At 45.5% G+C, this 27,737-nt stretch overlaps 1 protein-coding gene across 5 annotated transcripts; it reads left to right on the forward strand.

Annotated features, from left to right (window-relative positions):
- The first annotated feature begins 1,012 nt into the window (after positions 1-1,012).
- KBTBD11 (kelch repeat and BTB domain containing 11) lies at positions 1,013-27,359 on the forward strand. Of its 5 annotated transcripts, none has more exons than XM_040550773.1 (4): positions 5,738-5,937; positions 10,262-10,398; positions 11,016-11,123; positions 19,297-27,359. In XM_040550773.1, the coding sequence occupies exon 4, from the start codon at positions 19,806-19,808 to the stop codon at positions 21,591-21,593; it is 1,788 nt and encodes a 595-aa protein (XP_040406707.1). In that variant the 5' UTR covers positions 5,738-5,937; positions 10,262-10,398; positions 11,016-11,123; positions 19,297-19,805; the 3' UTR covers positions 21,594-27,359. The 5 variants fall into 5 exon arrangements, with proteins under 5 accessions (XP_040406711.1, XP_040406707.1, XP_040406710.1 ...); XM_040550774.1 differs by lacking the exon at positions 5,738-5,937 and adding an exon at positions 6,893-9,638; XM_040550776.1 differs by lacking the exon at positions 10,262-10,398.
- Positions 27,360-27,737: the final 378 nt, after the last annotated feature.

Here is a 27,737-nt window from a genome sequence, read left to right on the forward strand (position 1 = left end):
TTTTATGCCTTTATGATGGGGAGCGTAGATATCAGCGTGGACTTCACACCTACCATGCAGATAGCAGTGGTTGGTACATGGAGACTCAAGTGGTGGATCGTATGCTGAGTGCATGGTGCCAGAGCTCAGAATTCAGCTTACTTCCATTGCCGTTCAGACTGAGGATCTTTATGTGGAATCTATATTCTATTTTTCTTGCAAATGCAGCGCGTGCTCTGCTAGATCTCTCTGCTATTTGATTTGAGAAATCTGGCTCAAGATCTTCAGAATTAGCTGATTTGCTGCTTCCCCACACTTGTACTTACTTGATCATAGCCTTTTGCTGAGAGGCATGCCCAGTTATCAAACTGCCAGAAACACTCATTGCCTTTAAGGCAAAAAATAAAAAATAAAAAAATAGCAACACTGAAACAGTTCTGAAAGGATCTGAAATTCTCCCAGGCAAAGGAAGATTTACTGTGCAAGCCCATTTAAATGCAACAATGTGGACATATGACCAAAGCACTTCAAGTGCTTTGGCCAAGCTCCATAAACTGCTTCGTAAGAGGCGGTTAGTCATTCACAGCACGACCTTCCAAGGTGTTCAAAGGGATTTTTTTCCTCCAGCAAAACAGGCCTTGACAGCAGAACTGCACATTCTGCTGTTGTACGTATTGTTACACACTGGGGATAATCACAGTGATCATTAAAGTGTGTCCCGACCTGGAGGATGAGCCAGAACACCTAGGAGGAAGATGGCACGCCTTGGAGGAGATGAAATCTTTGTAAGTATTCACTGGAAACCCTATTTAAGGGGTATTTTGACATTAAAAGATTCAGGTGAGCTGCTAGCAGAGTTTTTACAAGTGCTGAAGTACCAAATTGCAGCTGAAATCTGTGTATTTGCATGACTGACTACTGACTACAAGAAAGGTTTTAAATTCAAGGAATCAGACACAGCTTGGCTACACGAGGTCCAGGCTTCTCATTTTTGCTCTCCATTTGTCCTGATTGGAGAGAAATGCAACGGGTTTCATCTTGGGCATCAGAGTCACTTCAAACATTGGCACAAAAAAAATGTACTCACACTTAAAAAAAAATGTACTCATACCAAAGCAAATTGTGCAGGTCTTCTTCTCTGGACTTTTCTGTTTCCTTCTGGTGGCATCTCAAGCTGCAGAACGTGCCTGTCCAGCTGCTCTGAATGCTTTTTGAAGGTGCTCTTTTGAAAGGGATTTCTTTCGTGGAGAGTTGGATAGTACAGACCGCGTACTTCAGTGAGAAGGATCCTAGTTCAGCCAAGATCTGTAAGTGCAACAACCTTTCTACAACGCTGCTACAAGCAGCCCGTGCTGCTCTTAATCCAGATCAGATGCAAGTGACACCATCAGTTAACGTCAGCTGCTTCCGTGCTGCTGGAGACGAGAGCACCTCAATTGTCCCTCGCACGTGTCCCGAGGCTGCATCAGGTGGAGTCCTCGTGCCGGCCCCTTCCCTGCATGAACCCAGCCGTCCAGGCAAGCAGCCGGTTACAGCCTCCACCTCTACCTGAAGATGTCTCACGGGAGTATCAGGATTTGGGGAGAAACCTGCTGATCGCGAGGTGTTTTGCTCACATGCCGTAGCGCCAGCCATGGAGGTACGTTGGAGAGAGAGGTGCTGTGACAGTCCTTGGTTGTGGCTGGGAAGAAACGCTGCCTGGATAATCTCCTCCAGTAAAGAGCAAGGGTAGGCTTTAATTCTCTTTTTCAAATCCTTTGGTTTTTATTATCTTTTTAGTGAACTGGGAGATTATGTGCTTGTTTTCCCAACTGCTCATCTAAGTAAGTGCTGCATGTTCCCCATCTTTTAACCCTATCAAATGCTTTCAGTCTAATTAAAAGCTGTTCTACCTGTTCAGAGCATTGTTCCAGGTGACAAAACTCTCAGTAAGCCAGTCTCTTTTGTTCTGCCTTTTTTTTTTTCTTTTTTTTTTCTTTTTTTTTTTCTTTTTTTTTTTCTTATATTAAAAACAGTATTGATCTGGTCTTTGCTCTTTAAAAACAAAACCTAAAGAAATCTTTATGATCTATTTTTCCTTATGGCTAATACCACTCTGTCTCCCACAAGCTGATTACCCTTCCAATAAGGGTAACTTGCCCTTTTTCTGCTCCTTTTTCTTTACATTCTCCTATTTGGGTGTATTACATGCATGTAGTAATACACAAAGGTAGATCAGCTTGAGTCATCAAACCTACTGTTCTCTGAATACAATATAGCTTGTGTAACATGCCTGCAGCATGTATACTTTTCGTATTCCAGATATACAAGATTTATTTTAGTCATCTTTGGCTGCTCAGCAGAAATATAACGAACTGTTGCCCTGTGCCAGCAGTAACAACCGAACCAATGCTTGAGGCCTCTGTGTTATAGTACCAAGAAGCATTTCACATGGGAGTCTTCAGCTGTCAAACACAGGATGAGCAAAAGGAGTCATGTTTTCTTTTCTGTTTGTTTGGTTTGCTTACGTTTTGGCTTCTGGCCATGAACTGGATCTCTGGATACTGTAGGGACTGCTGATCCCAGCTACTGCCACTATCTGTCGGACATTTGCTCCAGCATGTGCAGGTGCAATGCTGCTGGATTTTACCCATGCCAGTTCCAGAATTCTGGTGTTGCTACATTTATTTGTCCAAGAGGCTCTTGGAAAAATCTAGCCTGCATGGGCTACACTCTGAGCCCTTTATCTAGGAAGGTTTAAAGCCTCTTGGTCCGTAGGATATGCACTGAGTATTTCATCCGGGTGAAAAAACGATTTTGTTAAATGATTCCTAACCTCCTTAAATGAGAACGTCAGGAGCTTCATTGGCTAGAAGTCAAAGCCCCTGAAAATGAGATGATAAATTTTGTATGTGAACTGCTTGCTAATTTTACCAAAGAAGAGTGCTTTTGCCCATCTACCAGGGTAGCCCAGTGCTGCACAATGGAGTTGGGAATCACAGCAGTGCAGCTGCTATTGCAGCCAGTGGGAGAATGAGAAATGTGCTACCTCCTCAGGAAGACCAGAGCCCTGACTGGCTCTGGAAACATGTACATCTGTCCACATCTGGATGCTACCAGGTGTCCCTATCGTATTAAACAGAGAGAATGGTGCATATTTTGTCTCCAACTTTATGTGCATAAGATGAAGAAACCTTCCTATTCCTATTTCTCCGCCTGGATTTTCCTTCTTTTATTTATTTAACCAGACAAGCAGCTGTAGCAAACGGTTCCCTTTTTTGTTATTGAGCACTGTTGCTGGTATATGAGAGACAGAGAGGAGGGGCTGTATGTCCAGAAGACTTAACTGGGCAGCAACTAGCTAAGGTTTCTGGGGCAGAGCATAGCTAACACCCAGCTCTTCCCTTTCTGCCTTCACTCACCTCACTGTCTTCACCACTCTCCAGGTGTTGCTCCAGGCTAATCGGCCCTTTCATAACATAGGTTTCTCCTCAAGTCCTGCTGGCCAGTAGCAGCAATAACAAGCTGTCGGCACCCCTGAATATTTGCTGTGTTGGCTGGGCTACAAAAATGCATGACAGGCACCAAATGAGATACCAGAAGAGGTGTGTGATACCTGGTTGCCTTCAGGACAGAGCCTTCTCTACCCTGGGACAATGATTCACCTTGTAATCCAGGTGTTTAAAATTAATCGTCTACTACTACACCAATATGACTTTACAGCTAATGGAGAGAAAAAGGCAACACCAAAGGATGATTCACCTCATCCTAAAATACAATGTCTAAGCTAGGTGAGAAATATCACCTTGCAGACATGTTTATTGCTGTACGTTAATTATAAATGGAGCCTCAGTGAATTCAAGTTGCAAGGAAATGAGAGAACCAGAACCGGAGGGTGGACATTAGACTGATGTTCAGAAAGTTTGGGAATTGCAAACAAGGGCAAGTATGACCCATCAATACACGTAAATACACTACTTCCTAGCCACTGATTCTCAATTGTCTTTCGAAACCATAGCTCAGACACCTCTGTGTAAACCCAGCCTGGAGTGTTATGTGACAGTAAAACCTGAAGAGGAGCTAAACAAATTCAGCAGTGCTTAAAATCACCACATAGACAGAAAGCGTGAGTCAGAATGATCTCGGTTATGATACTGTTGGCAGTCACGTAGCTCTCATTAATGTAAACAGAAGTCAGGCATCTCAGGGAGAGATAATAGTCCACATAGGAGCAGAACAACAGGGATTCCGAAAGTAATTTCCCAGACCTATATTAGTTGTCTAGTTTCAGTGTCATCTTGAAATATATAGTATGTAAAGTAACACAAAATAGCAGGAAGATTAGTTCCTAATGCAGGAGAGATGAGTTATTTCTGGCAGGCTTTAATGGATCTCCTTGTATCACATGGAAACTTCTTCCAGCTAGCCAGGAACAGGACCGTGTACAGAAACCAACACTCCAGTAACGTAATTGATCCAAATGAGGAAATAGCAGGAAATTCACAATTTTGCTGAAGACGTGTTGCAGTCACCAATTATTCTAAGACCCCTACAACACTGTATTATTGTGGCCTCAGAAAGCATGCTGGCCTCTCTCAGCAGAGATGAGACATGACCTCAGCTTGAAAACTAGCATTCCAGTTAAGAACTCCACTTAACTAAGCGTGTAACATGAGTGGAGCCAATGATTTCAAGTGGTTACACTTATCCAGCTTTGCAGGCAAGTGCTGTAGTGTATTAAGGACTAATTCAACACATAATGCGGTAAGACTTTTTGCAAACCAGAAGGCTTCAGAAGTAGGGCAATAGGACGAAATGGCTGAGAAGACACCCAGCCATGCTTAACCACCGTCACTGCGAAGCTGGAAGTTGATACAGCTGCAATGGTCACACTGCCACCAGAAGAAGAAATGAGTCAGGTTCACTGTGAATGAGGAGAAGGGAGAGGCTTTGCCCATCTGCTTGGAGTGTCCCCGAGGGCCAGGAGATGGGCTGCTGCTGAAGAACCAGCCTGACGGGACACTGGAGTGAGTGGAAAGAGGGTGAAAAAGAGAAAAGCTACAGAAGCACAATGTTTTAAGGAAGTGTCGCAGGAAAACTATGCATTGTGATGGCTATATGAAATATCTGTGCACCGCTCATGGTCTGTAAAGATTTGGAAAACATGGTATCGGTGTTTGGGAAGTCTTGGTGGAAGTCTGGCTGAAGCTTGCAGCGGGATATGAGGGATGGAGGGCTGCCTTCACCAGGAGCAGACCCGTAAAGGTTGGACGTGGTGCTTAGGGACATGGTTTAGTGGGTGACATTGGTAGTAAGGGGATGGTTGGACCAGATGATCTGGGAGGTCTTTGCCAACCTGAATGATTCTATGATTCTACGTAACAATACAGCCAAGGAGGTACCTGCTGTGGGGACACCTCTCCATGGAGGGACCGAGGGAGCAGCCGAGGGGCTGCGGCCACAGGGAGCCCCCCGGTTACCTCAGACCGCGCTGAGGCGAGACCCCGGCGCCTCCCGGGGGGGCAGCCTCTCCCCAGCGCTCCCCGGCGGCCGCCCGCCTCCGGGCCGCCCGCCTCAGCAACAGGTCTGTGCCGGGGGCGGAGAAGGGGGCTCTGTGTGTGTGTGGGGGGGGGGGGACCCCGCTTCTCCCCGCGGCGTGCCAGGCCACCAAGCGGCGTGCCAGGCGAACAAAGGGGCCGAGCGCGGAGCGGGCTCCCGCGTTCAGCCATTTGCAGCGCCCCGCCGCTCCCCACCCCCTTCCTCCCCCTTCCCCGCCGGCGCAGGCTCCGGCTCGCCTCGGAGCCGCCGCCACCACCACCGCCAGCACCGCCACCACTCCGCCGGGCCCGAGGTGGGGCCGGGCCGGCTGCGGGCTGCGGGCTGCGGGGCGGGGCGGGGGCGGGAGGCGGGCGGGCAGCCCTGCGGGAGCCCTGCCGGGAGCGCCGCGCTGCTCGCCGCCCGTCTCCGCGCTGCCGCAAGGTAAGCCCGGGGCCGCCGGGGAGACGGGAGGAGGACGAGGAGGAGAAGGAGGAGGAGGGCTCGGAGTCCCGGAGAGGCGCTGGGGAAGGGGCCGGGGAGCAGACCCCCGGGGGTGCTGTGGTGGCGGAGGGCAGAGCCGCGGCTGCGGCACGGCGGCATCCTGGCGCCCCGTCGGGTCCCATCGGCAGCGGCCCCCCTGCCGCCGGGGCTGCGAGCGTGCCCCCGGGCACCTCCCGACCCTCCTGCCTCTCACAGCCGAGCCGAATCACACCTACGCCTTTGCTTTTCATGTGTATGATCTTTTCTTCCTCCTAACTCCCGCCGACCCATTGCAAATGCGAATGACCCAGCCTCCCTGCACTGCTGCGTAGGGCTGTGTAGCAGCACCACCACAGTTGCTCCCCAAGATATATATTTTTATGGCCCGTTACCGAGAGCACACGGATGGGGCGAGCCCCAGGTGTGCACACACCGCAGGGCTTGGCAGCGCGGAAGGTGGCGATGCCCCAGGGCAAGTCCTACAGCGTTTTGTTCCCCTGAAATCAGGTTTTTACGCCTGGCCCTTCAAAAAGAGGCCACCCCCCAAACCCAAACTTACACATAGCACAGCACATGACGGTATTAAATCCTACAGCTAATTTTTTTTCACTCGTCGAGGAGAAAAGCCCTCTAGAAATAATATTCTGTAAAGCTTTTTTTTTCCACAGCAATTAAAGCGAACAATAGAAACTAGAACAAAAACCTGGGAAATGTAGGACAATAAAAATTAGAAAAGCTATAAACTAGAACAATCCTTTTACATGATCTGAGAAGCTAAAGAGCTCCTCCATCTTTCACAGATTTAACCGTCTGTCTGCCAAGAAGGAATTAGATGAAATGTTTATAGAAAATAATAATTAATCTGTCACTAGTATAGGCAAAACAATATTTTTTTAAAAAAAACATTGCTCTGGCTCGTCACCTTTGCTGCCTGTTCTGTGTGCTCCTCTTCCCGGGGCCCATCACCCACCATCCATTCCCTCTTTAATTAGGACATCTGATGCATGCCAGTGGGATCCGCCAGCCATCCCATACTAATGGTGTTGTCTGATCAGGGTCTGTCAAGGTGCCAAGGACCAGTCCCCGGTCTGCCCCAGCTCCCCTCGCTCCGCAGGGTCTCACTCCTGCCAGAAGTGGCACTTTTAGGGGTCAGCTTTTCAATTTGGAAAGTCTGAAATCTTTAATAGCTTCCTTTCTTCTACAAACTCTTTCCTCGCATCGCTTTTCCGTGTAACAAATAGTCCAAATAGGTAGGCAAAATGATGGCTGGAAACGTCAATAAATATTAGATCACCATTGTTTGGCAGGCACATTCAATGAAAGCCATTAAGTGGCTTTACTGTAGTAAAGCGGGATTATAGTATTTAGGGCTGGCCTAGGTTACTTGAGAGACAGGGATGTGGTTAGATGACTGGATCCAGATCCTACTTACTGGGGGTTTCAGCATCCTGTAGTATCCTGTTGCAAGAGGATATTAGGGGCAGCTGGCTGCTAAAGATGGGTATAATAAAACATGAAAGGAAATTGTGCCATTCCTTTTAGAGGAGAATTAAACTTTTGTGGGGGGTTGGCTTGTTTTTGATCTTGTAAGATCCTGTATGGATTTTACAGGGATTTTGCTGTTGATGCTTGCTGAGATTCTGCAGCATTGCAGTTAGAAGGCCGTTTCTTTCCCATCAGCAGAAGCTGAGAAGTCATTTTCTACCACTTTAGGTCCTTGGAAATACCTATTTTTAAAAAAAGAGCACATTTTCATTGCGTTTGATCTCAGTGTTCTGAGGACAGTAGTTAAGTCTGCTGTTTTACTTTTTAATGGATTGTCATCATCTATTCTTTCTGTTTTGTTTTTGGTCTCGGTGTCATTTTGTCAGAGAACAGGCGTGATTTACTTCCTTTTATTGACAAAGAATTACTTTACAGCAGTTCAGGATTTGGCAACCAGTTTAACCTGATCCCACGACTGAGCGTTCATTGAACGAGAAGAGACCTTGCTCCTTCCCTAGCCTGGACCGTATATTTCTGCCCTCTGCCTTATGCCAGTGCCAGTAAGCATGTGATGATACAGTAAATGGGTAGAGATTTTGCCTTCCTCCTGCAATTACTTGAGCAAACAGTTTACGTGTACATTTTCATGTTAGCATTATGAGTGGGGCTAGTCCTGCGACTAGCATTTAAATCTGCATTTAAATCCCTGCAGGACTGGGACCATAAATGCTGCTGTGCTGTTTTTTTTCTTACTAAGCAGTGTTGGCAATCCTGTAGCCTATTCTCTGTCCTCCATGGATGCTAACTGGCAGTTTTGGCTTTGAAAGAATAACAAGATTGGGTCAGTATGGTATATGTTAATACAACTGTGTGGTAATATAAAAAGTGTTGGCTGGATGCTTTGTTCTACGAAGCACATTTGGTACTTTCCAGTTTCTTATACCTCATCAGTGAGTACAGCAGGAATTCACGATCGGTTTAGTCAGTTTATTTTATGCAAAACAAGCTGAAAAAACTCCAGTAGTTCTACAGATTTTGCAGCGTGCATCAGAAGGAGAAGAAGATGTGTCACGTAAATGCTTTTCAGGTGCAGTGTTTCACGAGCTGCCATTGCTGTGCCTCTGGCTAAAACAGCCCAGTTGACAGCCTTGCTTAGTTCACTTGGAAACGGGCCAGAAACCGCAACCTTTCCATACAACTCCACAGAAGTTGGACAAGCAGCTTCCATGCTGTTATGTTGTCTGTCACAACACGATTTGCATTAATTAATAGCATTGAAATTCTTTTGCACGTACACCTTCACAGATTAGCAAAAGCTGCTTGTTGTTTCTCTGGACGCTGATTCCCCCAGGAGTATTTAAGGAGCAGAGTAAGCTTTGCCGGCGGATCCCTAACTGCTGGAAGGCTCCTGGACCCTTGAATCATTTCAGACTATCAGCGTGTTAGAGATCTGCAATGTTTTTTGTTTTTTATTTTAATTTTTTTCCCTTGGAAATGGTTCTGCTTTTCTCTCTCCCTCTCTTGTAAGCAGACTGGAGGAACAGAGCCTGAGCACTGGAGATAAGCTATGATTTCTGCGACCCGTTTTTTAAAAGTGTTAGATGGTAAGAACCTAAACCCAGCCCTTTGCTATGGGAATGGCGTGCTAACAATAAATGTTCTGATTCAGTCAATCAAAGACAAATCTCGTCATGGGAGAGCTTTCCTCTTATCCTGTAGTTTTCTTTCATCTCCTTCGCTGCAGCTCCCTCAGTGGCCTCAGTTCAAAAAAAAAAAAAAAAAAGCTACTGTACATATTAGTACGTACAGTTTAGGAAATCCTGATGCTTGTGAAGTTAATGTGTCTGTAGCAGGGATGGGATTTAAAGTGAAGTGAGACCCCGCCCTTACCAAAAGACACCGTGAAACGTAGATAATGTGGGCAGTACTGAGACAACGTGTTTCTTGTTTAATAACAACTGATAATAGAGTGCTGAAGGCTTTTGGTTTCCACAGCAAATGCCGAAGCAGTAAAGTAAATGTCACTTGAGTGTATTGTTTTGTCAACTTTGGAGTTAGTTGCTTCCATGTGTCGCAAGATGTTTTACCCTGTGGTACAGGAAGAGGAAGGCAAAGACTGCTCGTGTATGTTTAAATGGTGACATTCACTGGTGCTCCTCCTGCTTGCTCAGGATGAGGTAGGTTGTTCCTCCGCTCTCCTACTTCTGTGGCAGAGAACCAGAAGGCCTTTATGATGGGCAGCAGAGGTGCAAATATCTGTTAGACTGTTGATGTGTCAGCCCAAAGCCAAGACAGCATTGTTGCAGCCTTACAGGGAGGGAAATAAGTACTTTTATTACACCCCCAATATTAGGCAACTTTTCAGAGTACAGTGGCTGAATCCTTAATATCTGCTTTGAGAAGATGTCATTGGTATGTATCTAAAATCTCTGCCTAGTCAGAGACAGCAAAACTTTAGACATAGGAGCCAGTGATCAAAATCTCAAAATGGTCAAGAACTGTAAATCAGGACCCCTGAATCTGTGCTTTTTCTCACACCTCCCAAATCCTAGCCATAAAACCAAATACCTCTCCTCACATCCTGATCCGATGGTCTTGGTTCTTACTGCACGTCCTGGCTGTCTTCAGCTCTGCCCACATTGCTGCTTAACAAATGCAAGAGTAGCACCATGGCTGCTGCGTCTGATGCAAGCTTAACCGCGTCCATCAACGAGCCTTCATCCTGTAGCACACGGAAGAGACACGTTTGTAACACAGGTTACTCAGTCATGCTACAGTCTTTGCTTTTCTTCTATGTAAGGGACTCAAAAAGCAGACGGGACAATCCTGAGATAGCTGTGATCATCATCGTCCTTCATGCTGCTGCTGCCGGTCTGCATGTCTCTTCAGAGAGAGCATGGATCATTTGGGAAAAACAGAGTGCTGGCAAGTCAGCAGGTATAAAAGTACAGAAGATGAAAAAGCGCAGTCTAAAATAAAGCATAGCATGTGTATTTCTTATCCACAGTGATCCATTTGACACCTGATTTTCCAGCAAGGTCATTAGCTGAAACAGAGAAGCTGTATAGCTGTGAGACGGATGATTTGAACAGAAGAATGCTTTGACCTAATTCAACCAGAAGTTATTGGCTGGGTACAGGAGTAAAATTCTTTCGCCTGTACTTGCAGGAATAAAATTAGATAACCAGGCAGTCGTTTCAGACCTTTAAATTCAGTCGTCTTAAATGTTAGTGATTTGCTGTGCTAAATGAAGAAAATATATTTATCATGAGAAATACTGAGTCATTTGCACTAAATTTTAAATGTCAAAGTTGAGTACAGTCAGAGAAACCAGTGCAGCTAGAAGGCTTTTGCCTCAACACCCAGACTCTGCTTATGGAGTTCACATTAAAAAGAATGTTATGCATCAAATGCAGAAACATGTCAGGCTGTGGAAATGAAAGTATTTTAGTAGGAACCTATTTTATTTCTGTGTCAGACTGGCCTGCAACTGTTCCCTTCTAGTAATGTTAGCAGCATGCATCTCATTCACTTTTTGTTCTTCCCTTGTTCAGCTCTGATGACGACGTGGGGTCGCCTCATACTTTGCTCAGCCCTCAGTTACAACACTGCTGCTAAAAACATCCCCATTGCCTGGTGGAGTCGGTGCTGACAGCTCGCAGGTATTTCTGACAGGAGAGTCGTGCCGCAGAAGTACCTCTGACTCCAGCACGTGTTTCTGCTTCCAGATCAGCAAAGCCTGAAGCCTAGCAGGAGCTGGGAAGAACTGTACCCCAGCCAGCTTAACTGAGCCCTGCCCCGCAGGATGCAATGGGAAGGAATAGGGAAAGTTCCCTTTCATCGGGGAACAGAACCCCACGTTCTTTTTTCTCTCCCTCGGTAACATTTTGATTGTTTCTTTGGAAAGTACTGCAGCTTTAGACTGAAGAAGAGTTACCCTCCTCTCACAGTCCATAGCCTGATGGTTTGGGCAGCCCCCCAGTTGGCATCTGGGGGGTTTAAGCTTGTTAGAGAAAGGAACGAGCAGCAGCAAGATTCCTCTGGGGCTTGGTTGGTGCTCTGTTCACTGTAGAGAAAGGGGAGGTAGCAGCAAGTGTCAGTATTGGTATATTTTAAAACACTTTAGGTTTATTTTGGAGACGATTCTGGGCTAAGACACCTAAAGCAAGAATTAACACCTCCTGGTCATCCGTGTCAAGCGTTTCATCACCATAATCTTTGTTATTTCTCCACTGGCTAGCCCTCGGTAGCTCTCGTATGCTGGTTCTTGAGGATCCCAATCAACTGGCATTCATCTGTGCCTACACATGGCGTGCGAACGTGTCCGTATGCCCCAGATTCCAGCACAGGAGCTGGCTGCAGACAGATCAGCGTGCAGCGCAGCTCAGACACACTAAATCCATTTGCCTCTGCCTCTGCAGGAGAACTGGGAGGTGCATCCCACCCACAGATCGGTGCTGTGTGGAAATATGGCCCCAGGCCTGCACCATCTCCCTCTACCTTGGCCTGGTTTCCGCGAAACAATAAATGAAAAATGTCAGACTCCCATGAGTCACCTAAAAATTCACGGTTATAGGTCCAACAGCATATTCTACCAGCAGCACTGCAATGGCAGACGGGAGTCTCTGCAGGCTTTTTCTTTGCTTCCTTTCAGATTAGGGAGTCTGGGCTCTGTGCTGTCGTGCTGGGCTCTCTTTGCTATCTGATCTGGCTGTCTTAGGTATATCTGCTGCATTGCCTCCTGCCATCTGTAACTGCCCTCAAAGTCACCCTTTGCTGAGACAAAGACGTCTCTCCATCTTTGAATCTGGTCCAAAGTCTGTGTAGAGATAATGTCTAGAGAAATCTGAAACTATTTGGTAAATCTAACTAGATGTCCTGTAATTTTTGACTGTGGCTAGAGTGACTGTAATTCACTTCAATTGGAAAAAGTATCTGGGTAAAAATAGCAAAGAAACAATGTATGTTCTCCAAAAATGAGAAGGATGCCTTTCACTGCGTATCTGAAGGATGTCTGCTTTTCAAAGCATCGCTTAGATAATTTGCCAAGAAATCAATGAGCCTGTTCAGTCTGGAAAAAGAAGTAGTTTTATTATTCCCTTCTCTAGAAGTTTTCCTTTTACTTTCTTTTCCTAGGCATAAGTCTCAGACAAATGGGATTTTGTTGGCTTTCCTTTGAAGTATACTGTTACTTCTCAAGTTCTTTCTTCCTCAAGCACAACGGTGACAGACTTTGACAGATTTCCGGTGCTTTCAGCTCTTTAATCTGTATGTCCGTTCTGTAATGAAATTAAAAACGAAATCCAGTTTTATCTTAAGCAAGGAATTTCATTTTGCCCATATATATGGAGCCATTTTCTGTATTAAAGTGCAACACATAGCAGGTGTGTTGCAAAAATGTGGTAGGTTCTTTGAGATCAAATGTTCTTCTGTAATGCACACCAAAACCTGAATCTTCTTTTATTTTAAAAAATCTATTTGTAGAAATCTTCAGTCTTTACCTGACTTGGCTTTTTGATGGATATTCTCCCCCTCCTTTATTATATCATCATCACCAAAGTAACTTTGAACGTTTGCAATTATTTGTTCACAACACTGTTTAATGGTGAAAAGCATTTCTGCCATCAACGTTAGGGCAGTTAACCACAGCAACACCCCAGCTGGGCCTTCAGTCATCACAAGCTGATGCCTTGCTTGATGGCAGCACTCCTGGTGTGTGGCAACGTCCAGAATTTAAGTCGGAAAGGATCGCGAGATCAACTAGTCTGATCCTGTCGAATTTCATCCCCCCAAAGAGTCTTTCAGCAAGGCTTGTGATTGGGGATCACCTAGAGGTAAAGAAGCTAGCTCTTCCCTTCCTCATTTGTGTCAGGGATGAATCACATCGGAATAAGGGTCAGATCAGATGTCCAGCATCCTGCCTCCCTCACGGACCACAGTCCAGTATTAAAAGAAGTGTGCAGCAAGGTAAAAATGTGTTTTTCCTCCTGGGATACTAATTTATCTTTGAATATTAGTACTCTGACCATTTTCCAGTTCAGTATCCTCCTAAACTGGATAGACACAATTTTAGTGTTTAGCGTGTATTCAATCACCTTCAGCAGATTTCCCTTCCATGAGCTTGTTCTTCCCTCTCCCCATTGATACATGCGAACTTTCAGTATTCACAATATGCTGTGGTAGTCTCTTGTTGTGTTTTTTAGTTATTTTTCTCAGTGGTGGAAATATTTTGCTTTGTGTAAGCTTCCACCCACTGGCTTGTTTAGGCCTTTCTCCACGAGCCGCAGAAGGCCATCAGTATGCAGCCCGTTCATGTGTCTACACTTGTTCACAGTCATCAAGTCACAAAATAAACATACCAAGCCCTGGAGAAGTGTCTGCACGGCGTTTCTCAGGCTTGCGCTACCAGTTCTCCAAGCTGCTAGCACAAACCACCTTCTCCAAAGGCTCGGAAGCGTGGCTGCCAGCTGGTGCCGAAGCTCGTATCACCTTTTTGCTTGGGGGTTGGCTCAAGTCTGGCGTATGCTGTGGGGAGCCACAGCAGGCCCCTGTCTGGCTGCAGAGTCTCAGTCTCTCCCTGAAGTGTTTTTTGATAGCTCTTAAGTCGTTTGGTACTCTTTCTCCTCACAGATTTTTCATTGCTGCTTCCAAAACGTAGAGCACGCGTGTCCGTCCATCCATGCGTGCATACACGTGCCATGCATGTTCACACACCCCATAAACCTACCGATGCTGTAGATGAAGAGGTATCCTTTACCCTACTGCTGCTCCTTACTTCCCAGTTCAAAGGCTGCCTTCATCCTTTTAGCTGTAGCACTACGCTGGGTGTTACGTACAGCTCAACCCAGTCATGGCCACATGCTCTCACCTCGTGTCTGAAGAGTAATTCCAAGGCCATAGCTAGATCGAGCAGCAATTCTCCGTAAAAAAAAAAAAAAAAAAAAAGTTTTGTTGCAGTCAGTGTGGTGTTGCCATACCGTTACCTCCTGATCTGTAGGGCACTAGTGCCAGACACCAGCCCTGGAGTTTTCCCCACGGGTATTGCAGTCATTCAAAGCCTCGTTCCTAATCCTTCTGTTTTTGTTAGGCTTTCTTCTAAGAGATGTTAGAGGTGGCTTGCACTTAACCTTTGTTAACTGTTGCTTTTGTGGGAGTGTTGTTTCCTTCTCGGTGTGAGAACTCCTGAGAGACACTGCTCCTTCCTAACTACTTCTGAAGAGTCCGACCTGGAAGGAACTCAAAAAGATATTTTCCTTTCTAGAGAATGAATGTTATTCTCTACAGATGTCACTGATAGGAAGCCTTTTCTCTGGTTGTGATGACTCTTCAAAACTTCTGTTTATTTTTAGTTTTGATTTGCTAGCTAGAATATCTATTCCATCAAGATTTTGATAACGTTTTTATTATGACTGATTTCCTCTCCCCCCGACCCTGCCCGATACGCACACATCCTTTTATTCCTCTGGGCTCCTGATGAGGAACTGCTACCCACATGTTTCTTGTGTGGTCTGTAATCATAAGCTGCGCTTCTTAAATGGTTGTTTTTCATCCTGGTTGTATGAAAATGTTGCAGTTAAGAGATAAAAGAGCTCATACCTCCGTTGCATGTTGTGAGAAAATCACAGCACCTTACGAGGTCACAGGGAAGCTGCGCAGGCAGCTCAAGTGTGGGTACGATACAAAGCATACATCCCGTAGGCAGGCGAAGGCACTGGCAGTGTATTGTCACCTCAGTTTTGAGCACTGCTAATTTTAATAAAGGAAAAGCAAAAAAATCTACAATTTTCCTGGAGTGGGCCTTTGAAAGACAATCTTTTTTTTTTTTTTCTTGACAAGTAAGAGGTAACTCAAGTAGTTAAGATCTAGAGCTTACATCTGTAATAGGATGCAGGATTTCAGGTGCTGCAAGCAGCCACTTTCAGAGAATTGGCATCTCTATTTTCCAGATGTCTTCTCCGGTAAGGAAGAGAGCATTTTTGTCCCGAATTTCACGGATCTGCTCACTGAGCAGGAGTGCAACAGACCGTTTTTATAAGTAAGCAAACCTCTTCACACTTGACTCAGCCCTCCAGAAGATTTTGCCTTCTCCCAGACAGAGATGGGTATCTTCAGTCTGCATGATAGTACTGGCCAGCTCTACTTTTAACAGCCTTCTTTACCTTTTTTTGTTTGTTTGTTTAATAAATACAAGGGATGTTTCTCTCTTTTGATGATCCTGCCTCTTTGGACTCCTTAATCGTCTCCATCAGATGACTCCTCTCTCCCGAGGGAATTCTCCGCTGGAGTGAAATTTGGCAGAACAAGTTTTTACAAAAGCATTTCCTGGACTAAGGTGGAGCAGCGTGGCACTCTGTCAGTTCTATGGTCTCGCGGGAAGGATCGCCTGTTAATGTAAATTAGAGCTGCTTACGAGAGGGAAAGCACGGCTTTAATTTACCCCAAGACTGAGTCAGAGCAGTTTCCACTTGTGAACTGGAGAGCAATAATCCAATTCCTCCCACATGTGCATATTCCCCAGAGAAAGTGCGTCTTGCTAGAGGACGGGGTTTAGGTCAGAGGTTATTGGCACTGCACTCATGAAGAGAAATAAATAGGGAGAGAACAACGCAAAACAAGCATTTAATTGGATTTTATCAGAAGAACTGCCAAATGAATGCCATGCCAGGAAACTCTACCTGCAGGTCTTCCTTACAGTTCCTCTGTCAGAAAAAGCTTCGCCTTCTTATCTGTTCTCTTCCTAGGGCAACGTCTCACAGCATCTGAGGCTGGGGGCACGCATCCAGGACATTGGGAGCGTGTCATTGCCAAGCCTGTAAATGCAGTTCGTGTTTGTTGGCAGTTCCTCTGGCCATTAACATTACATCATCCCCAGACCAAACCCATGATAATGAAAACAGCTCCGGCTCATGTAATTTAGCTTCTGGCTTAAAAGTCCCTGGTATAAAAGGTGACATCAGTCCGTGGATGCTATGTACTCTTGCTTCGTATTCCAGCACTTATCCCGTTTGTGAGTTTTGAAAAAAAGTACTAAAGCCATGTTTGTTTTAAGCCATACTTTTCAAACTCTTCAAATCAGCCAAGTTATCAAGTGTCTTCTGTGGTTCTGTAATTTTTGAATGCTCTGTCAGCAATACAACTCCGATCGCTGTAGATAGGGAAAAAAAATGAAGAAGGATTTCAGTATTGTATTTCCATCTGTCCCTTCCAGCTTCTTCCTGTTTTACAATAAATCCACGACCTTTTCGCTGAGGATTGGTTGCGTTGCTCAGTAATGGAAAGGTTCCACAGCTTCTGTGAGTTGTTTTTTCAGCTTTATCTTTGTGTAATCCCTGCAGCTAGACAAAGGTGCTGAGACTAGAAGAGCAGCCATTGGTCTGTAACTTACAAAGTCCTCCAAACCCTCTTGTAGCTTTCCCAGCTCTTCGGCTTCCCCGTAGAGTTCTTTGTTGACTAAATTGCGTGTGATACTTTGATTCCAATCCTCTTTATGCTCAGCATGAATTTCGACATATTCATGGTACTTAGCTGTAAATATAACAGAAGGTGGGTTTTTTTTTCAGAAGGTGTTTTTTTTTTTTTCAGAATTCTGCTGCTGCCATTAGCAAGCCGTACTATCAGCCCTCCCTCCTCACTGCGACTGCTCAAGGGGATGGTAACGCAGACGTTTGGTAGGACTGCGGTGGGTGGTTTCAGTGGCAGGTCAAAGTTCTCGGCCCAGCAGATATGTGTGTATGGGAAAAGGTTGATTGCTGTGCTTGAGGAGGACCTCATCCTTTTTCTTTTCATTACTGGAGAAAGTTTAAAGGCTCGCTTTCCCTGGATGCCATTTTTTAAAATTTCAAATATTATAACTGGTGATTTTCCTCGGAGACATGACACAGGAAATACATTTCATTATACATAGATAATAGTGGTATTACAGATAACTGGTTTTGACTTCTCACTTTTATTCGTGCTTTGTTTTGGGGAGCATTCTCTTTAGTCCTCCTTTATTGTTTCATTTGCAAAATCAAGCAGTAGACTGAGAGCTTGAAGCTGCCTAAAGCCACTCATTCCTTCTTGTAGAGGGGGAATGTGAAGCCCGAGGAGATTTTGGGAGAAGTGGCCGAAGAAATGAGCTGTCTGGATCTACAAAAGATCATAACGTTGAGAGCAGTGGGAGAAAGCATATTAGCACCCCTTAAATGTTAACGGTTGAGGAGGTCAGGCTGTCCGGAACTGTAGCAAGGTACGGGCAGAATATCAGGGTGCTCAGCCCCCGGAGGAGCAGAGCAGACACAAAATGTTTCACGTACTTACTTATGTGACATTGATGTTATACTGGTAGCAATTTTCTTAATATAACAGTACATCAGAGCTTGATATTCTAAGTGATTTTCAAACCATTTCCATTTGGCCTTTGTCATTTTGCAAGTATCACGTAGAGTAGCTGCTCTCCAGCAAAGCTGAAGGCCTGGATAAGAAAATAGATTAATCTTAATATCTACAGTATAATAAACTAAAATAAGTGGTTAGATAGTGAATTCGGTACTGTGGAGACTCACTGAAAAATAAAATCACATCAAGAAGGATGCTGCCCAGTTTTAAGTCATTAATGAAGCAATTTATCTCACAGACCAAGCGCATGCAGAGGGCACTGTGTTTCTGCTCATTCAGTTAAAGCTGCAGAAAGCCTAACATACAGAGTTAGGGGCTGGACCTTGAAAACTTGCTGCTGAGACTATATCCAAGTTCATAAAACTTCTTACAAAGTTCCTAAGTGCCAAATTTTAAAATAGCTAAATGAGAAATAAAAAGTTTGTGAAATCTGATCTCTTTAGTAAGGAGTTTTCAAATGCTGCCGAGGCCTTGTTATGGTCTCAGGCTCAAATATCCAGAAATCAGACCTCAGAATTGATTTGTCATCTAATTGAATGTCCTCAAATGTAATAGAAAGTCCTTTGCAGGGCAAGTGCACAGAACAGAAACCTCTAAGAGAAGACTGATGCTACCATTTAAGTGAAGTTTGCTTGTGCAAGTTTGGGTTTCTAAATTTTACGTCCATGTCAGGGATGTACGGACAATGCCATCTACCAATTATGTTTTCATGTAAAAAAACTCCAGAAGTTTGACTCTTCTAACAGTAATTTAATAAGGTAAATAGCTCACCTCTACTGAAAGAAAATCACAAGCTGTATCTTACACAGAATGGAGTGTTCCTTCAGGACTCCGAAAAATATGCCAACAGGGATTGTAATGGAAATTACTGACCTTCTTAAAAATAGAGTCAGACCTGCAGGTCCTCATTATGTGAAGTTAAGTACATTTGGGCCATTTTTATATGTGATTCATCAAAACTTAAACCACACAGGAAATTTATAAAGAAGTGAGTCAAAAAGCATTTTCTTCTGAAAACTACATTTGTGAAATGAAGATAAAGCTCAGTAGCGATTGTGCTGACAGGGACTCACCTACTTACAGCCGTGTCCTGTAGCCTGACATTTTCCCAGAAAAAAAACAACCTTCATGTTCGAATTATCTATTGTGATTTTTGCTCTCTTCTGCTTTATATTAGCAGAAATCTTAAACCTTGAATCGGTTCCTGTGAAGTTTGATTTACATTGTCATTCTAGCTACATATGCTGTTACATACGTGTCAGATTGCTTTTGTCATAACAAAAAAATCCTTTGTTACGTTTTGTAAACAGAGTTCTACTAGCATAATTCTGGTAACTTCAGGATACTATTGATGTGCCGTTAATGGAAACATAACTTTAGTATTCCTGAACTTCTGAGTGAACTGAGAATATATCTATTTTAAAACTGACTGTTTTTTTTACACTTTCTTTTCAACAGGTGGAGTGCATATAAGGAGCAGTGAGATGAAGAAACCTCTGTGATGTTCATGCCAAGGAGACTTTGGCTAGTGGGGAATCTCCTTCCAGAACAGATTGCAACCACTCTCTTCCCCTGAAATAGCTGCACACGGTGAACAAGCTATGATAGTACTCCTAACTCTCTGACTTCAGAGGACATTTCTTCCTCATTGCCCAGCACAGTGTGGGACCGGTTGTCACAAAAGGATGCCGCGCATAAAAACTGCTTAACATTTTCATATAATAACAGGAAAACCAGAACCGCTTCTCAGGCTATCGAGGTGCAATATCCACACCGGGAAGAGGTTTAGGTTTTCACCGACAGCATCTGACAGGGGAGAAGGAAGCCGGTGCAGGCTGGGCCGCGGAGGCTCAGTGCTCTGTGCTGTTACCTGCAGGTGATGGGCGTAGCGGTGCGGCCGAGAGCCGTCCCGTGCGGCACTGCGCAGGGCCGGAGCAGCTAGCCTGGCCGTGGCGGAGGGCGGCTCCATGGAGGGCAGCGGCGCAGTGGAGGAGGAGGAGAGTGGGGCCGGGCCCGGCACCCCACCGCTCACCCTGGCCTCCCCTTGCAGCTTCAGCTCCTCTCTGTGCTTCAGCACCGCCGCCACTGAGTGCGGGGCCCCGCCGCCGGCCTCCACCGGTGGCCGTGTGGTGGAGAGCCAGTGGGAGATCAACAGCGCGGCCTCCGAGTCAGAGGAGGAGGAGGCCGTCAACGCACAGGGGACACCGGCGGGCACGCAGCCCATAGGGCGGCCGGTGGAGGAGCCCGACCTGGTGATCGAGGTGTCAGGGCAGCGCATCCGGGCTCACAAGTCGGTGCTGGCGGCCAAGAGCGACTATTTCCGCGCCCGCGCCTCACGGGACATCCTGCGGGTGAAGGGGGTGAGCTATGGGGCACTGCGGCTCCTCATTGACTATGTCTACACCGCCCGCATGGGCGAGGTGCGCCACGACAACCTGGCCGAGGTGGTGAGCGGCGCCCGTGTCCTCCAGATGCCCTGCGCCCTGCACTGCGCTGCCGAGGCCATGCGTGCCCAGCTCCGCCTCGACAACTGCTACCAGCTGCTGTGCCTGGCCAAGAAGCAGCGGCTGGCGGAGCTGCGGGAGGCCGCCTACCGCTTCATGAGCGACCACTACCTGGAGGTGCTGCGGGAGCCGGGCGTCTACGGCCGCCTCAGCGGTGCCGAGAGGGACCTCATTCTGCAGCGGCGGCTGGAGGCCGGCCGGCGCTGCCTCTTGGTGGCTGAGGTCAGCGACGCCTTCGAGCGGCCAGGCGGCGGCAGCCGGCCCCAGAGCCGCGAGAGCAGCCGCCCGCAGAGCCCCTCCTCCGTGGTGTCGCTGGAGGAGAGCGGCTCCCTCATCCACTGCTACCACGAGGCCAGCCGCGAGTGGAGGGTGCTGACGCGCCTGCCTGAGGAGGCCAACGCCAAGGGCTGTGCCATGTGCGTCCTCTACAACTACCTCTTCCTGGCGGGAGGCATCGTGGCGGGGCCGGCGGGCAGCGAGCCCCGGGCCCGCCTCTCTGACAAGGTCTTCTGCTACAACCCCCTCACCGACACCTGGAGCCAGGTGCGCCCGCTGGCGCAGCCCCGCTCGCAGCTCAAGCTGCTGGCTCTGGACGGCTACCTCTATGCTGTGGGGGGCGAGTGCCTCTTCACTGTGGAGAAGTACGACCCACGGGCTGACCGCTGGAGCACCGTGGCGCCTCTGCCCAAGGGTGCCTTCGCCGTGGCTCACGAAGCCACCACCTGCAATGGGGAGATCTACGTCTCGGGGGGGTCCCTCTTCTACCGCCTGCTCAAGTATGACCCCAAGCGCGACGAGTGGCAGGAGTGCCCTTACAACAGCAGCCGCCGGCGCTCCGCTGACATGGTGGCCTTCAAGAACTTCATCTACCGCTTCGACATCAGCAGCGGCCGCGGTGGAGAGCAGGGCCCAGGCGGTGGGACCAGCGGCGGCGTGGAAGTTTTCCGGTACAACACGGTGGCCAAACGCTGGAGCCAGTGTGCCAGCCTGCGGCCTAGTGGTGGCCCCGTCCAGCCCTTCCGCTGCGCCGCCTTGGGCAACACCATCTACTGCGTCAACCGGACCAGCACCCTCCGCTTCTGCTTAGCCCAGGATGGCGAGGTGGAGGCAGATGGCGGGCTCAAGGGCACCTTCGACGGGGAGCTTCTCAAAGCTCCCTTTGACGCCAAGGGCATTCTCCTGCCCTTTGTGCTTACCCTGCCAGAGAAGCTGGAGAAAGCAGGGGACCAGGAGGGCTCTCTCCCACTGTGAGGTGGTCAGCCTGGCTCCGGGCTGCCAAGCAGGGAGCTGGATTGTAGCTTCTGGGGGACCCACCATCTCCCTCCCACAGAGGGGACCCCCTCCAGCATGTCTGCAGAGAGAAGGGGTTCCCCCTTTCCTCCTCTCCCCTCCCAAGGTGTTACTCGGTCGTAACTCTTTAATGTTTGCTGTGCTTTCTGCGAAAAGCCGAGCAAACAAAAGGAAAAGCTGCTATAAAGGATAATCTCTGGATTACATTTGTGCCAATTCCTGATGTCAGAAAACTTCTGTACACCTGGATTCCTAAAAATTCCTGACAACAGTGTCATAATGAGATGTTACTGTTAGTGCTGGCTGTGTGTATGCACATAGTTGTAGTTGGGGCTGGAGCCTTTTCTGCCATTTGTTTTCTTTCCTCCCCTGGATGATACCAAGGGATAAACACTGCTGGCAGCATCGCTTAGCTGTATTCGTTTTTATGTTAAACCAACTATTTCCTGTGTTAGGGAAGTACAGGAGGATTGTCTCAATTGCAGCCTTTCGTTGGTGGTGCAATAGATTGAGGAAGACATGGCACTGTGTGGTCCCAGGAATTTCAACCACAGATATTTAACAGATACCAGACTGAAAGGTTTTAAGCAACACAAATGTGTGCCACATGTTCATATTTGGAATATAAAAATAAAATAAAATAAGGGGGCAAGCTACCTTTTTAAAATGTGGCTTGTTATAGCAGATATGAAATGTCGATATGTTCTTTATTTGAAAAAGGCAATGGTTTCTATATAAAAATACATTGTTTTATTACTTTTTTATCAGAGATTTTAAATTATAACAAAAGCGGACTGAAGCTGTTCGGACTGTAACAGATTGACATGAGCATGTATACCACTAGAGCTGGGGGAAATATTTTGTACTTCAACTGCTCTTTAATTAACTGCAGGTCAAGGAAAATTAACCTAAACCAAATGTAAATGCTTTGAAACCATCTGTAGACAGCTTAAATGTTTCGCTCTATGTTCAGTACCCTGTGACAAGAGGCTTTTCCAACTTGGTGCAAGACCATCAAAGGCGGACACAGAAAACAGGGATGTCCTACACATGTTGATTTTATTGTGCACTGGCATGGTGTTATTTCCCTGTCTTTTGATTGAGAGACTGCTTTATTTATTCTGATTGATTGCTGTAATCGATAAGCCCTTGTCGACTGCAGAACATGCTGATGGCACACGCTGTCATGGGATTATGCTGTTTGTGGAGCAGCATCCTAAGGAGACATAGCCCGAGAGGGGTTCTTCCTGCCTGGAGAAAGTTGGAGCATACTTTTTTTGTCGTGTTACTCGGAACTGGAAAAGTGTAAACTGTCTACACAGACAAACTATATTGAAAAGGGCACTTGCATTTATTTTATACACTTTATATATATAAAAAAAAATCGATCGGAAGACAAAGCAAATGTTTTAGCTTTACAGTAAACCACTGAGATACCTTTTCTGGAAAACAAAACCAATGTTTTTCCTGTTAGTGATTCCGCCTGGAATTGGCATGGACTATGGAAGGGAATTGTTTATATTCAAAGTTCTAGTAGAGATGCATATTTTAGAGAGACATAGGGACCTTACATCAAAGAGCAGCAGACCTTTTTATGTTTTATTAAGATGTTTCCATTACCAGAACATTAGCATTCTTATATGTTATTGCTGCTTCCAAAGGAAGGCAGCAGGCTCTGTCCTAAGAGACACCTTCACAGAGGACAATAGTGAAGCTTATAGATACTTCTTTCTTTACCTTTCCTTCCCTTCTCTCCCCTTCCCTTCCCTTCCCTTCCTTTTTTTTTTTTTTTTCTCTCCATCTGTCCTGCACAGAGGTTTTAACACAGCAGATCCGATTAGCCATCCTTTAGCAAACAGTGATTCGGTCCTAAAAGTTCTTAGCCAAGTGAGCCCGTTCCCTAGTGAGATAATTTAGGCATCACCCAGGTGGGAGCTGCAGGTCTGCTGTGTGGTGTTTATCCTGGCCTTAGTACAGGTTGGTGCAGAGGAATTTAATGCCACAGATGGCATATTCATCAGCCGTTCACAAAGAAACAATTTTTTTTTTTTCACTGAATGATGGACTTAATTCTCAGACAAGAATCCTTGGAAATACCGATTCAATGAAATTACAGCGTTGTAGCCTGAGCAGGAAAGAAAAATGATGTATTTGCCTTCAGCATCATTTTTTACATTAGCTGTAGGAAGTATTTCAATCTGGGTAGTGAAGTGCTTAGGTGGATTATTAAAGGCATAAGCACTAGGCCAGATTTTGAATTAGCGGAGTCACCAGAAACACACAAGAAAATGTCAGTTTTATCTAACAGTACAATAAAATTTCCTAGTTCAAAATATTTTGTAGTATAGTTTTTATGCTACAGCATAGTGAGGAAGCAAGCCAGCTTTTTCACTCCTATTAACTGATCATTAAGTAAGCATTTTCATTCGTATTAATGCATGAAAATGTTGCTAAGTGACTTTTTGGAAGTCTCCATGATTTGAGCTGCAAAAATATGCCACAGGCTCTCAGGAAGGAATGAAACGTGTCCTTTCTTCCAAAATTTCTTGCTATATTCCATGAGGAAATACATTGGGGAATAATCTTTGTAGTACGAAGCGTTCTACAAACCTCCGTGGTTTGTATTTTTGCTAGCTTACATCTTTAGCAGAGGTTGCATCAAGTGCCTACCCACCTGTGTTTGTTTATGCAGCGTGAGAGCGGAGCCTGGCCTCCGTCAGTAGCTGTCCATCGAGTCTGTTGCCTCTGTGCCCTCTTTGCATGCTCACAGCCTGGTGACTGACAGCAGCACCGTGTTTCTGGCCACGTTTCCTACTTTCTGGCCTCTGTTTCCTCCCTGGTAAGCCTGAGGCAGGTTTGCTCTGAGTTTGCTTCTTTTTCCTGCCACTTGCATCTTCAGCACAGCCAAAATGTAGTACTTGGGTACTAAAACCAGAATTTAGGCAGACTTCAGGCACCAAAGACCAAAATTATCTTCCCAGAACTCTCCTGTTTAACTTAAACTGAGCAGCCCCTGTCCCTTTGGCTTGCAGAGGTGCTGAGCACGCCCCTCTCCATGCATCCACCACTGCTCGTGTCTGAGCAGCTGCGCACCGGCCTAGCTACTGCCTCAACTCCTTGGAAATGAGGTGACGTGATAGCCAGGAGCCACTGTTGTAATGTGTTTGCATGTATGGTCCAAACTGAAGTGCCAGGCCACCCTCAAACTGTGTTTGCATATGTTTCGCTTCTAAACCAGTTATTTTATGTAATTGCCTGAAGGCTACTGCATTTGCATGGGAGCACGGAGACAGTGTTTGCTTTCTTAGCCTGCAGTGATTTCATCCACGTCTCTAGAGGAGTGCAGGACCTCGTGGAGTTCATCTCTGATCTGCTAATATTTACATAGTTTGTATTATGCATTAATTGGCTAAAGATCTCGGAAATTATCCAGGTTGGTGAATTCAAGCCTCCGTCCTCACTGAACGATCTGAAACTAGGTGGAGAGACGTAGTCCTCTCTGCTGATCTTCTTCATTAATCTCACAGTCCTCTTCTTTACCTTTTCCTTTACCAGGACATGTAGAAAATATTTTTTATGCTTCTTCCTCCCTAGGGCACTCCTGTTTTCAAGGTCATCTTCCAAAAGATTTAGGCTTGAATTCCCTGGAGGGAACTCAGGACTCCCACTTCATGTGTGCATATTCTCAAACCTGGATGACATTATTCTCCTGATATTAGAAGAATATTGGGACCACATCCTATAGCTCTTTTCTAGGGACGAATCCTTCCTGCATCCAAATCCTTCCTGCATCCAAATCCTTCAGAAGCACACACAGGCTCCTGCACCCTGAGCGGTGGGTATTTTGTCTGTATTTTGGTTTGCCAGTCTGAGGTGAGGGGCTGGATGCCTGGTACCAGCAGACCAAGCAGGTAGTTTGGGTTCATCTCGGGGGCGATGCCGTAGTAAAGAGGCATTGCGCTGCCTGACGTGGAAATTCCTAGGGCCTTCGTTGCATCTAAAGCTAAATCCCTGCTTGAATAAAGAAACAAGCTGCCTTAGCAAATGCTAATAACAGATGGAAATGTACTATTTCCATCTATTAACTGGTTCTGTAAAAAGAATGTTAATTGCAGCAAAGCCATTTGTACAAATTCTGTTTACACTTGGAAAGCAAGTCAAAGGAATAATTGGCAAAAGAATAGCCCTATTTGATCAAAACAGGCACTGTTAAGCAACATGGGAAGGATGCTAATCATACCCTACTAAGGAACTAAATTGTGCCGTAGCGGATGTAAATTCTATCCAGAGAAAAAATAAAATATTTGTAAATAAGTACCTGGTAAAATTTAAAGTGATAAAAGAATAAATTATTCATATGAAAGCTGTAACTCTCCTGTGCTGTTTGGTTGGCTCTCAGAGTGTTGTATCCCGAGTTGCACTATTCGTGAGTGGCCTGTTGCTTTCTTGCTTTGTGGTAGCCATCCCATTGACTGCTCCACAGATGGGTTTGCCCTTTATTATCACAAAGCTTAACCGTGGTACCGGGGTGATTTGCTTTGTGTCTGGACTGACATGTAGTGCTTTCTACTTGAATGAACCCAGGAGATTTAGAATTATCTTTCCCTGGGCTTTTTTTTTTCAGTGGTTGGGAAACCTAAGAAAGCACAAGAAGGGAAACGGTAGTACCATTGAGCAGTTGTAGTAACAAGCATTTAATGATTTATTTTTGTGTGTGTCTGCCATTATTCAGCACCTCAGACTCACCCTGGGCTGAACAAGAGCGTCTCTGTGTAGCTGTTACCAGTATGATCCTAAGCACCACTGCAGCAAAGTGTGTTTTTATTTAAGTATATTTCTGGCTCAACTCCTACCCTGAGATAATTTAATGGGAGTTTGTAATAGTTCTGTAATTTGGTAGATTAATGGAACTATTCTGAATTTACATTACAGCTCTTAAAAGCAGAGATTGACACCCAAATTCAGTAAAATTGTGCACTCGGAATGTATAATGGCAGACTTTTCATTTGTTTTGGCCTAATGAATGCTGTTTTAAGAGCTGCTGGAATGAACCCATCAGTACGAGGAAGCAGCAGGCCATTTTGGAGGCTCTCTGAGCTTCATAAATTACTCAGTGGGAGGAAATGGGAGTGTGGGGCAGAGGGAGAGAGAGGGAGAAAAGATTTGGGACACAAAACCACCTACTATATATTCAGTAGGAACAAATAAATAGTGGGGAAGGAAACCAGAGTCGTACTTGAGACAGTGATGACTACATGACCAATCTTTTTCAACTATTTGTGAAGCAGCCTGGGTTTTTACCTCTTCCATTATTATTAGTCTTATCGTTTTGCACCTGCAGTACATCTCAAACAACCACAGTGCTTAATAAGCTACTTTTTTGCAGGAGTCTTGTGCTTTGCTTTTAAGTCTTAGTGGGTTAGCCTTTGACGGGTTTGTGAAACTATAAAATAACAATGTTGATGCTGCCACTTAAAACAGATTAACTAATGCAAATGCTTTAGACACTGTTCACTATTCAGGTGAATTACATGTGTAACTGATGTATTAACAGATCATTTTTGAAGTATATATAGGTAAGGTCACTGTAAAGCTTTTTATGTACTCCAACTTGTGCTGTAATGAAATAAATACATACAAAAAGCTTATGCTCCCCCATAGGGATTTCTGGGTAACTGGTGTTTCTTTGTCATCCATCCGACCAGTAAACAACATCGTTGCTCTTATCGTAAACCCAACAAAATTATACGGGTTATCACAAAGGTAAAAAACTTCAGGAAATGTTTCTAATGCTATGCAAAAAATATATGTTTTTTTTCATTTCGCCATATCCTGAATATTGCGAATGTGAAATATTCTGGGGTGAAAGCACTTTCTTAAGTTCAGATTTGCATAAGCTCCAGTTCCGTTAATTTCTATTTCCTTTTATGTTCTTTTTCCCTGCCAGGATGTTTAACTGTATTATTTGTTTATGAAGATTATATGTAGGTTTTCGCAGTATGCTCTCCTGTGTTGTGTCACACATCAGGTTTTTTACTAGAGCAGATTTACAGCAGTGTAAGTAAAAGCAGAAACAAACACAACTCAGATTCAGTATGTTGCCTC

This window comes from Cygnus olor, chromosome 3 (assembly GCF_009769625.2).
Source record: "Cygnus olor isolate bCygOlo1 chromosome 3, bCygOlo1.pri.v2, whole genome shotgun sequence".
NCBI classification, from domain to species: domain Eukaryota; kingdom Metazoa; phylum Chordata; class Aves; order Anseriformes; family Anatidae; genus Cygnus; species Cygnus olor.

Excerpts from the sequence above, each read along its gene's own strand:
- KBTBD11 (XM_040550777.1), top strand. The coding sequence starts at position 19,806 with ATGGAGGGCAGCGGCGCAGTGGAGGAGGAGGAGAGTGGGGCCGGGCCC.